A 12,751-nucleotide genomic window follows, 5' to 3' on the forward strand; every position below is an offset into this window, starting at 1 on the left:
GTGGAGTCCTGTGCTGCCTCCCCTCCCCCGCAGCCCACCCCCTCAGTCTGGTCTCTTACTCACGGCACTGTCCTAAGCAGAGCGATGTCGTGCAGGATGTGGAGCAGGACATGAGCCTTAAAGAAGGGAGGATTGGCGAGAAGAGAAATGAGGGGGATGGCTCCCGATGCCCTGAGGTCCCCAGGCAGGTGGCTCCAGGCTTTTCTGCCCGGTCTAAGATTTGATACCCTGGGTATATTGCTCCAGCATCCCCTGTCTCAGGCTTTTCCTTAGCTTGGCATGTTCTCCCTTCCCTTTTACTTAGACACACTCGACAGCCTTTCAGCTCCCTTTCCAGTATCCTTTCCCCCAGGGAAACCTCGACCACTGTCCTCATATTCTCAGCGCCAGGCACAGTTGCGGCTTTATATGGCTTCTGGCTCCTCCATCTAGGCCATGAGCCGGCCTCTGGCGGGCAGGGCCTAGGCTGCCGTGCTGGTCAGTGCCTGGTGCAGGGTGAGTGTGTTCTCAGAGTCCGTGAAGTGATCCCCCCGGAGTCACTGGCTTCTGTCACTTGGCTCACTCTTCAGCCCAGCAAAGCATGTCCCAACTCCTCCAGGCTGTCCCTTCCCTGCTGGGAGACAAAGGTGCAGCAGAGGGGGCGAATCGGAGAAGCAGGGGCCTGGGGGGGAGCTGGCGAAGGGCAGTGGCGAGTGATGCAAGAGGAAGCTGGGGGGCAGTTCGTGAAGGAGCCTTCCAGGGTCAGCGGTGCTGGAGCCCATGGGCCCTGGAGTCAGACTGCCTGGGTTCAAACCCTGCTTAACCTCTTATCTCTATGACCCTGGGCCAATTGTTTCACCCTCCGAAGAGTCAGTTCTTTCATCTGTAAAGTGGGATGCCAGTAGCTCATGGGGAGTGTTTCTCTCTCTTCATCCAGTAATGGCAGCCATTTGTATGAGTGTTCTCCATGTGTCAGGCTCTGCTCAACACTTTACCACCATTATCTCCCTTGAGCCTCTCCACAGCCCTATGAGGCAACCAGCCCAAGTTTAGAGAGGTTCTGGGACTTGCCCAAAGTTTCTTTTAGTAAATGATGGGGCAGAATTTGCGTCCTGGTGTGTCCGGCCACTCTGCAGGTCTTTACCTCCCCTACCATGTAGGCACCAGGATTCTGAGAAGGGCAGACCCAAGTTCCTGGATGGTCTTGCTGTCGTCCTGCTTAATAAAGAGCTGTCCGTCCTTCCTGTAGTTCTGAGTGATCATCTTTGCTCAAGACTTGCTGTGTTGTTATATTTCAGAGCAAGCTACACCAAGCAATGGAAATGTCCATCAATCTGGACAAGGAGATCTTGCTGAGAAATGAGTTACTTGAAAAAATTGAAAGAGAAACTCTACAAGTAGAGGAGGTAGGAGAGGGTAAAATATGCTGTTTCTGGTGTTTATCTCCTTCTGTCTACAAGGGCTTGAGCCAATGTACACCAAGACCTAAGCCACCTTGGTTTTTGTCTAGAAAAGCCTAGACCATGAAAGTCAAAATAACTCTGGGTCATTGAAAGAGGAAATGGTACCTGGAGTATTAGTAGTATTTTAGTCCAGCAGTATTTAGTCCGGTAGTATTTTACTGCTGGGTTAGGGTCTAGAGTTAGAAGTTGTGTAGAAATGACAAAATCATCTAGAAATCATGTAGAGTCCAAACAACCCTCGAGAATTCCTTAAGTGACCTGAAAAGTACCATACTCAAAGTGTCGTGTATACAACATCACAAAAAAGCCTATAATGCGTGTAATTATCTAATTGGTATGAGAAAAAGTACACATGCCAAAATATAGTGTTCCTTGTAAAGGATAGAGAGTTCTTTAAATATGTAATTTTCACTCGGTACAGTGGATGCTGGGATGACAGACCTGTGACTTCTGTCCTGAGCCCACTCCAGGGCCTGCGGTCACTGTGTGAACAGACGTGTGGCATTTTCTGAGCTCCCTACATCTCCACTGTGCTTTAGTACTCTCACTATTTTGCTGAGTACCTACAGCTGAATTTCAGCAAGCTCAGTGTACAAAGGGTGTGACTCAGAGGACTTTTTTGGAAAGATGGGGGAAAGAGCATAAGCTTTGGTGTTGCCAGGTTCTAGCTTTCAACAAGCCTTTTAATGAGACAGGCCTCAGTTTCCACATCTTTGAAATAGGTGTCACAGGCTTTGTGGTGATCCGTTAGGACCAGGATAGTGATGCTTTGACAATTGTCAGCCTCCCAAGCCATTCGTACAGTTATTAGTGGCCTTGTCTTGAAGGGGCCTAAGTATCCCCAGCAGTATGCGTGGCCCCATATCTGTCCACGATAACCGAAAAGCCACAGGATGACTACATCTGACTCAGTTTTGTCATGGCATCCACGTCCTATCCTCGATGGAGAACCGACACCTGCAAAAAAACCGGTCTCAGTACAGAGTGGCCGGTAACAAAGTTAAAGCAATAGTCTGTGTGCTCTCCTCATGCAGGATTTCTGTGGTATTTGTTTGGGTGGACATTTATTAGATTATAAGTAAAACATAACATCAGTTTTTAAAAGCCTGGCAGTCACTGCTTAGTATATTTTAGTTTTCTTGTGAACTTTTTTAACAGCTCTGTTGGGTTATAATTCACGTACCATATTATTCACCCATTTAAAGTGCACATTTTAATGGTTTATAGTATATTCCCAGAATGGTGTAACCATCAGCACAATATTTTAGAACATTTTTGTCACCCTAGAAAGAAGCCCTGTACCTGCAAGAAATCCTTGTCCATTCCCCACCTCATCTCACTCCCACCCTCCAGCCCTGTGACCACTAATCCACTCTCTGTCCCTGTGAATTTGCCTGTTCTGGATGTTTCATTTAAAAGGGACCATACAGTATGTGGTCTTTCACGACTGGCTTCTTTAACAATATTTTCAAGATTTGTGCTGTAATATGTGTCGGGACTTTGCTTCTGTTCATGGCTGAATCATATTTCCTTGTATGGATACACCTCATTTTATCCATTCATCAGTCAAGGGGGTTGTTTCCCATGGGTTGTTTTTGACTCTTATGAGTAATGCTGCTATGAAGCTTCACATACAAGTTTTTGTGTAAATGTATGGTTCCTTTTCTCTTGGACATACAGCTAAAAGTGGGACTGTGGGTCATATATGGGGATATTATGGTTAACATTTAGAGAAACTGCAGAACAGTTTTTGGAAAGTGGCTGCACATTTTACATTCCCACCAACATGTGAGGGTTCTGATTTCTGCACATCTTCACCAACACTTGTTATTTTCGGGGGTTTTTGTTTGTTTTTTAATGGCTGTCCTAGGTGGGCATGAAGTGATATACCTCGCTGTGGTTTTGATTTGAATTTCCCAAATGAATAATGACATTGAGCAGCCCTTCATTTGCTCATTGGCCATGTGTGTTTTTTTTTTTTTTGAGAAATGTCTATTCAAACCCTTAACCCCTGAGTAAGTTTTTAATTGAGTTGTCTTTTTATAATTGAGTTGTAAGAATTCTTTATGTATTCTGGATTCAGATACCTTGTTGGATATATGATTTGCAAATATTTTCTCCCATTCTGTGTGTTTCCTTCTCACTTTCTTGAAGATGCTATTTATAGTTTTTAATTTTGGTGAGCTCCAGTTTATCTATTTTTTCTTTTGTACTGGAACTTTCAGTACTGTATCTAAGAAACCATTACTTAATATCATGAAGATTCAGTCCTATGTCTTATGTTACAAGTTTTATAGATCTTACATTTAGGTTTATGATGCATTTTGAGTTAATCTTGTGAATGTGAGGAAGGGGTCCAAAAGCTGAGAGAAGAAAGGAGATGAAGTATAGGGGCTCCATGCTTAGTGTGGAGCCCAATGCAGGGCTTGAACTCATGACCCTGAGATCAAGACCTGAGCTGAGATCAAGAGATCAAGAGTTGGACGCTCAACTGCCTGAGCCTCCCAGGTGCCTCAGAGATGAAGTATGTTCATAGTGTTTGTTGTATTAGTCTTCCTCTTTACCATTGTGTGGTTCTCTCCATTTCTCTCTCTGGATTTGAGTTACCATCTGATGTTATTTCCTTACTCAAATATAGCTTTGTTTCACCCTGCCTTCTTTTTGCTGTTATTGTCAAATATATTATATTTTTATATGTCACAGGTCCACAGTAGAATTATATACATATTGCTTTTATGAATTGCTTTTTTTAATGATTCATATTTTTTAAATTTTATGTTAATCACCATACATTACATCATTAGTTTTTGATGTAGTGTTCCATGATTCATTGTTTGCATATAACACCCAGTGCTCCATTCAATACGTACCCTCTTTAATACCCATCACCAGGCTGACCCATCCCCCCACCCCCTCCCCTCTAGAACCCTCAGTTTGTTTCTTAGAGTCCATAGTCTCTCATGGTTCATCTCCCCCTCCAATGCCCCCCCTTCATTTTTCCCTCCTACTATGAATTGCTTTTTAAATCAGCTAAGAGAAGGAGAATATGCAATTTTACTGTTCTTTATAATTATGTACCTAATTACCTTTACGTGTTATTTGTTTTCTTCACATGGTTTTAAGTTACTTTAACTTAAGCTACTTTCACTAGTTAAACTACTTTCACTAGTTTTCAGCCTGAAGAACTTCCTTTAGTATATCTTGTAAGGCAGGTCTGCTTGCAACGAATTCTCTCAGTGTGTGTTTATCTGGGAATGTCTTTATTCTTCATTAAAAAAAATAAAGTTTATTTTATAATTGTTTTAGAAAATTGTGGAGAGTGTAGTGTTCCCAAAAATCTCACACCCATTTTCCCCCATTGTTAACATCTTACAGTGGAATATTTATTAAAATTGACAAACCAATATTGATGCCTTATAATTAACATTTATAATTAATATTATTCATATAGCCTTGATTTTTACCTGATGTCCTTTTCTGTACTAGGATCCATCCAGGATAACACATTACATTCAGTGTCACATCTCCTGAGGTTTCTCTTGGCTGTGACAGTGTCTCAGGCTTGACTTGTTGTTGATGATCTTGACAGTTTTGTGAAGTGGTCAAGTATTTTGTAGAATGTTCCTCTATTAGGATTTGTCTGCTGTCTTTTCTGTGATTAGACTGAGGTTAAATGGTTTTCGGGAGGAAGATCGCAGAGGTGAAGTGCCATTTTCATCACATTATATCAAGGGAGCATACTGTCAACATGACTTACCACTGCTGATGTTAACCTTGATCACCTGCCTGATGTAATATTATAAGGGTTTCTCTGCTGTACAGTTACTCTTTCCTCCAATTTTCAGACTCAACTCTTTGGAAGGATGTTATCATGTGCAGCTCGCACTTTAAGAAGTGGGGAGTTATAAACTATTTGGAATTCTTCTGTCTGGGACATTTGTCTATTCTCCATTTATTTTTTAATCATTTATTTATATCAGTATCAATTCATGGATATTAATTTTAGTATATGTGTTGTTGAAGTGAGCATGGATATTAATTTTATATGTTGGGTTGTAATCTAATACTATTTGTTTTATTACTCACATTGTTTCATCTTGGGCATTGGGAGCTCTTTCAGTTGGCTTCTGCGTCCCTTCGACATACCCCATTTGTGTGTGTGCGCATGTGTGTGAACACTTTTTCTTTTCTGGCACTAGAAAATGCTTGAGACTCATCTCCTATATTTCCTGCTCCAGCCCTAGAATTAGCCATTTCTCCAAGGAGTCCTGGTTCCTTTTATTTGAGAATAGAATTAGAAACCAAAATTTGAGTGTGCTCATTGTTTGCTTTCATTTGCGAAAGATAGTTTTGCTGGATAAAAGATTCTTGTTTGTTTTTTTAGAAGATTCTTGTTTGACAGGTTTTTTTTTCTTTTCATTGAACCCTTAGAATATGTCATCCCACTGCCTTCTGGCCTCCACTGTTTCTGATGAGAAGTCAGCTATTGCTCTTATTTGGTTTCCCTTGAATGTAATAAATTGTTTTCTCACTGCTTTTGATATTTTCTCTTTGGCTGTCATTCAACATTTTGGGTATGATGTGTCTGGGTGTGGATTTCTTTCCAGTTTCTTATTCAGAGTTTGTTGAGCTTGGATGTGTGGCTTATTATTTTTCATCAAAATAATATTTTTCATCAGATTTTGGAAGTTTTCGACCATTATTTCCTTGAATATATTTTCCTTTCTCTTTCTTCTCTCCTTCTGTTACTTCCATTACGTGAATGTTGGTACACTTTGTAGTGTTCCACATATTTCTCTGGGACGGAATTTTTCTTCTTTTTTCTCTGTGTTTTCCATATTGCATGATCTCTATCAGTCTACCTTCAAGTTGACTGATTGTTCTGCTGACTTAAACCTCTGATCTCCTCTTACGAATTTTTCATTTCAGGTATTGTATTGAAAATACTCCAAATTTTCCATTTGTTTTTTTAAAAATAATTTCTCTTTATAGATATTCTCTATTTGATGAAACATTATCATCATATGTTCCTTTAATTCTTTAAAAATGGTCACCTTGGTTCTTTGAACATATTTATAATAACTGCTTTGAAGACTTTGCTAAGTCCACCATCTGGACTCCCTCAGAGGTAGTTTATGTTGCCTCCTTTTTTTCCTGTGTAGGTCACACTTTCCTTTTGCTTAGCCTATCTTGTAGTTTTTGTTGAAGACTGGACATTTTAAATAATATTATAGCAATGTTGGATACTAATTCCACCCACTGCTTGCTTATTAAGTAATTTGGCTGGATTGATTTAGTAAAGTCTATTTCTCCTGCTGTTGGTAGCCTCTGGTGTTGCCCCTTAGAGGGGGCAGCCTTGATCATGGATACAGTATCCCTGACAACCAGGAATGATTGGTGTTTCTGCTGAGTTCTCTTTGACTCTTTCCTTCATCTTCCCACCAAGCTTCTGGCTGGTCTGGTTCTATTGGTATCATACCCAGCTGTTAGCCTTCATTAATTACTAGCTTATTGCTCTGTTGCTTTCAACAACACCCTGGGACATTAACTGCTGCATATTCTGATCTAATCAAAGTCAGACCCCTTTTCAGGGACATTTTTGGCAGTCTTTGAGGTTTGCTTCAACCCCAATGGTCTCTTTCTCTGGTTCTGTTATACATCTAGCTGGTCCTCTGTTTTGCTTGTTGCTACTAATATTGTGGAATTATGGTCTCTTAATGGTTCTTTCTCTGGTTCTGTTAAATGTCTAGCTTGTCTGCTGTTTTGGTCTCTTAATGGTCTCTTTTTCTGGTTCTTTTAAACATCTAGCTGGTCTACTGTTTTGCTTGTTGCTACTAATATCATGGAACTTCCAGCTGCCTCTTAATTGCTCACCCCAAAGATCTCCATTGTTTTCCACAAAGTACTTAGGCATAAACTCCCCACACTTTGTTCCAAAGAAAGTCAGTCCTTCCAGGCAGCATTCTAGAGCTCTCTATTTTATAGCCTCTCCCCTTGAGCAAAACTTCTGTACTGCTGCGCTGGATCTGGGGATGGGAACAGTGGCCCACCTGTCTTGTGGTAACAGCCCTGTTCTACAGTGGGATGCTGGGTAGGGACCGCAGTTCCTGGGCTTCTCAGCACATCCCTCGTAGCTATAGAACTTATTTTCTTAAAAGATTTTATTTATTTATTTGAGAGAGAGAGAGAGAGCATGAGCAAGGGAGGGGTGAGAGAGAGGGAGAAGCAGACTCTCCACTGAGCAGGGAGCCCTATGCGGGGCTCAGTCCCGGGACCCTGGGATCATTACCTGAGCTGAAGGCAGACGCTTAGCTGACTGAGCCACCCAGGTGTCCCTGTAGAACTTTTTTTTAATGCCTTGGTTCTTGCTCCTTCATTATATTTTATCTTAAGTATTCTTTAATCATTTTCCTCACAAGAGTGTCCACTGATGGTTCCAGGTCCATGTTTAGATCTCCCTACAGGAATGTGTCTATGCTAGACACAGCAGATACTCGCTGAACACTTCTTGACAAATTTTTATTGCATTCTGATAAGTTAATTAAAAATAATTTGATTGATTTGCTCCAAAGTGAATTAAAGCAGTGCTTCTCAGACTAGAAGGTACAAACCAAACATCTGGGGATTTTGTTAATATGCAGATTCTGATTGGACAGGCACAAGAGTCTTCATTTTTACCAGTTCCCAAGTGATGCCAGTGTCCTAGACTGTACTTTGTGAAGCAAGGAACGAAAAGACGGTGCTAAGCTAGGAAGATTCAACAGCATAAAAATGTTAGCTCTGTTTAAGTTGAGGTGCGAAATCATGGTATTCCAATTAAAATAACAAGGAGATTTTTTTTTTTAAGGACTTAAATTGGCTCAAAAATTCTTTTGGAAAAATAAATAAGAATATCCCCCAAATTCTTAAGTAGATGAATGGACTAGCCCTACTAGATACTGAAACATGATAAGAAGTTACGGTATTTAAAACAAGCTCATGAATAGACTGGCAGATCAAAGAAAAAAGAGAAGTCCTATGATAAGCCCCAGTACAGATCACAGAGATGTCATGTGTATGATCAAGTAGCTGATAAAGTTTTGATATTGATGCATTTAGTTTATGGTAAAGGTATTGCAGTGGGGCACAACCAGATTATTCAATAAGTGATTTGGGATGACTAGGTAGTCATTTAGGAAAAAACAAAGTTGGAGCTATATATGTTATGGGGAAATTAATCCAGATGTATCACAGATTTAAATATAAATGATAAAACCATTAAAGTCCTAAACTTAATAGTGGGAACATTTTTATTATAATCTTGGATCGGGGAGGACTTTTGAAGTATAAAACCCAGAAACCATGAAATCAATGTATAAAGTCAGTTATATAAAAGTAAGTTTTTCTGCATAGCAAAACCATCATATGCAAAGCCAAAAAATAAATAACTGGAAAAATGTGTTGGCTAATATCACAGGGAGTAAATTTTCTTAAAACACAAATATCTTTTATAAATTAGTGGAAAAATCTAACAAAAAAATAGACAAAATGGGCAAAAGATTTATACAGTTTACAGAAAAGCCAGAAAGTCTCAAACTTATGAAAAATATTCTACCTCACTCATAAGGAATGCAGAATAAAACTGTAATGAGAGACTACTTCCCCCTCTCCTAGATTAGCAATGATAAAAAATTTGGTAAGACTGTTGAGAGAATGGTCAAAAACACAGGCAGCCTCAGACATTGGTGCAGAGGCTTAATCGTTAGAGAAGGCAATTTAGCATTCTGTACCAAACATACATATATGCTCATGGCAGGGCTTCTCAACCTAGACACCACTGACATTTTGGGTCAGCTAATTCCTTCTTGTGGGGGACTGTCCTGTGCCCAGTAGGGTGTTTCGTGGCATCCCTGGCCTCTACCTACTAGGTGTCAGTGGCCCTCCCATAGTTGTGACAACCAAGAATGTCTCCAGACATTGCCATGTCTCCTGGGAGCAAAATTGTCTCCCCTGCCCCCCCAGTTGAGAACCACTGTCTTAGAACAGGCAATTTCACTTTCACTAGTTCATCCTACTGATGTACTTGCACATTTACAGTATGACTCCACCCAGAAGATTAGTAATCACAGCATTGTTTATCGTACTAGCAGGAGATTGAGGAGCTGAGTTGACTGTGAGGACTTGTTAAAATTAGGGTACATCTACACAATGGAAAATGATGCAGCTGTTAAAAAGGGGGTTTTCTTATGTGCTGATACAGCTGGGCTGATATTTATTGAGGGAAAAAAGTTGGCGGAGTAAAAGTGAATAGCATTGGCTACTCTTTGGACAAAAAAGGTAAATTTATATGTTTATATGAGTGTAGATCTCTAGAAGAATATGCAAAACCTAAAAATAGTGTATGCTTCTGGGAAGAACTGTGTGGCTGGGGACAGGGTAGGATGGGAGATTGTCACTGTATACTTTTATACCGTTTAAATTGCATGTATTGCCTATTCAAAATAATTGTTTAAATGAAAAATGGGGCGCCTGGGTGGCTCAGTTAGTAAAGTGTCCCACTCGCCTTGAGATAGTGCCCAGTGACAGGCTCTATGCTCAGTGGGGGATCTGCTTGAGATTCTATCTCTCTCCCTCTGCCCCTCCTGCTCATGTACTCTCTCTCTCTCTCTAAAATAAATAAATAAATCTTTAAAATAAAATAAAAAACAGAAGGACATTGCTAATTCAAAAAATCCACTCAAAAGAAAAGACTAGTTAATTTCACTGAATGATCATTTTAAAAATAAAACTTAAAAAGACAGAGATTCCTCAAACAATAACTATTGATCCAGCAATTCTACTTCTAGGTACATACCCAATATCACACTGAAAGCATGAATTTGAAGAGATGGTTGTACACCCATGTTCATAGCAGCACTATTCATGATAGCCAAGGGGTAGAAGCAACCCAAGTGTCCATTGGCAGATGGAGAAGCAAAATGTAGTATATACATACAATGGGATATAGCTCAACCTTAAATAGGAAGGAAATTCTACATACGCTACAACACGGATAAACACTAAAGACATTATACTGGGTGAAAGAAGCCAGTCACAAAAGGACAAGTATTATACGATTCCACTTACACGAGGTACTTGAGTGAAATTGATAGAGACGGGAAGTAGATGGGTGGTTGCCAGGACTTAGGGGAAGGGGTTCTGGGGAGTCAGTGTTTCGTGGGTACAGGGGTTTAGTTTTGCAAGATGAAGAAAGTTGTGGAGGTGGATGGTGGTGAAGCTCGTACAGCACTGTGAGTCTACTGAATGCCACAGAACTGCGCAATTAAAAGTGGTCAAAATGGGAAATTTTATGTTACATATATTTTACAAAAAGACAGGAAAGTGAGTTGAGACTGGTCAAAGTGTACTTAAGTACACAGTTTTCCCCCAGAAAACCCACCAAACCTAAGAAATCACAATAAGGAAAAACAAATTCCTTAATAAAGGAAGGACAGAAGAGAAAAAAGTCTGTTTTAGACCTCACTTCAGTGTTTCTGAGCTGGATGAGAACATCACCATTTGTAAAAAAAAAAAAAAAATCATGTTGAAAATTTCAACATTATTTTGAGAACTACATTGAAACCGGGGAGAGATGTCAGGGCCAGTAAGTCCCATAAGCCAGAACTGCCAGGATCCTTGGTTTAATAGGTCCTTCCCAACCCAGGACCGGGCCAAGGCCGAGGCTGTGAACCAGAAGCTCCGCAAACAGCTGGCCGAGTTCCGCGCGCCGCAGGTGATGCTATACGTGCGGGAGAAGGTCTTAAATGGGGACCTGGAGAAGACCGTCAAGATGTGGGAAAGGAAAGTGGAGATTGCAGAGGTAAGTCTCAGAGAACCCCAGGACAGGCAGTCTTTTATGTCCTTCACATTCTTGTCTAGGGTTTTGCTTTTCAAGCTAAGAATACCAAAGTTCGGACATGTGATGTCTGTGCGAAATTGCAGCAGTCCCTTCAAGTCTTGTAGGAAAATGAAGGATACCCTTTTTTTTTTTTTTTTTAAGTTCCCTTTTCAGTGTTGGGGACAGGGTCTTTTCAGGTGATCAGGAAGAGACTCGGTAGTAATTGTGTGTTTCTAGTTGCTTGTTTTCTTAATGAATTCTGGAAGTTTCTGAATCCCTTCCCCCACCATTTGGTGATTTAGGGATTGCTACTTTATACATGGAGAAGCCAGTTTTTTAAAAAAAATGAGGTAATAATGGATTTTTAATATCACTCAGAACCCGATTCCATGCATTTACATAGTTGCCATGGGTCTTTCATTTTTGATAACCCTGCAGCCTTTCCGTGTGATACAGTGTGCTCAGAGCACCCTAGCCCCTTGTGAGTGCCAAAGAGAAACGGGAAACATGCAAAGGGTCAGAAAAAAGGAAAGGAAAGCACCAGGTCTGCCACAGGCCGGGTTGCATACTGAGGACACTGGAGACATCAGCAGAGTAGCTCAGAAACCCAGGCAGGTCACTTTGGAAGCCTGGCGTTTTCACATCTAGACCCAGGCTCCTTTTCCCACAGTACTTTCTCCTGCCCTTCCGGTGGCCACTTGGTGGCAGGGAGTGAATTAGGATCCAAACTTAGGCCCGTCAGATTTGGAGCTGAGAAGTAGCACCATAGGAACCTGCAACTTCTCACTTCACTGAACAGAAACAAGCTCTTTGGAAGAGTCTTGCAGCCTGGCACTGCCCCACACAGATTCCTCTGCATCCTCGCAGGGCTAGATGTGGGTTGCATTCTGAAAAATCACAATTGCTTTTTCCCAAATAACCTTCTCCCCACCCCCCACCCCCTTTTTCCTTTTTGCAGATGTCCTTAAAAGGCTACCGCAAGGCGTGGAATAAAATGAAAACCACCAATGAGCAGTTGCAGGCAATTTGCCCCCCTGAGAAATAGCCAGAGGGAGGCCACGGCTGCAGACCAGAGTGATCCATTAAAGTAATCAGCTCCTTTCCAGTCAAGGGGTCCTCTCACTGTTTCCTGTGCTGCTTGGTGTCCCCGACTCCCCGGCCGGGCACTTCCCTGGCCACATTTGCCCGTGGGGAGTGTTTGCACAGCCTGGCCCCTGGAACCGTTAACACTGAAAGAACCACAGGGCACTCTAATGGTTTGACACTTGTTAGCCCACATTTAGTTCACAAGCACAAAAGAAAGTGACCTTCCCGCATGTGGGAGTGGGACAGAGAAGAGAGAGCCAGCCCAGTATGCACTGTGGGCCTATCCGTGGCAGCCCAGGTGTGCCAACTATAAAAAAAACAGACACCAAAACAGCATGGTGGCTGCCTGGCACTCAGCATTCTGAGC

General features: G+C 41.4%; 1 protein-coding gene across 9 annotated transcripts in view; it reads left to right on the forward strand.

The window, feature by feature from the left end:
• The window catches only part of CCDC113 (coiled-coil domain containing 113), an 86,073-nt gene that overhangs the window by 48,677 nt on the left and 24,645 nt on the right, over positions 1–12,751 (forward strand). For 3 of the 9 annotated variants that reach the window (XR_004301808.1, XR_004301807.1, XR_004301810.1), the window contains exons 7-8: positions 1,278–1,385; positions 11,125–11,280. Coding sequence is in view for 6 of the 9 variants with exons in the window: in XM_032424519.1 (XP_032280410.1) it covers positions 1,278–1,385; positions 11,125–11,280; positions 12,257–12,343 (351 nt within the window). In the remaining 3 variants the exon portion in view is untranslated. Of the gene's footprint in view, positions 1–1,277; positions 1,386–11,124; positions 11,281–12,256; positions 12,718–12,751 lie in introns of those variants that run through there. The other 6 variants (XM_032424519.1, XM_032424520.1, XM_032424517.1 and 3 more) reach the window with 3 other exon arrangements.

Source organism: Phoca vitulina, unplaced genomic scaffold (assembly GCF_004348235.1).
Source record: "Phoca vitulina isolate PV1807 unplaced genomic scaffold, GSC_HSeal_1.0 scaffold30, whole genome shotgun sequence".
NCBI classification, from domain to species: domain Eukaryota; kingdom Metazoa; phylum Chordata; class Mammalia; order Carnivora; family Phocidae; genus Phoca; species Phoca vitulina.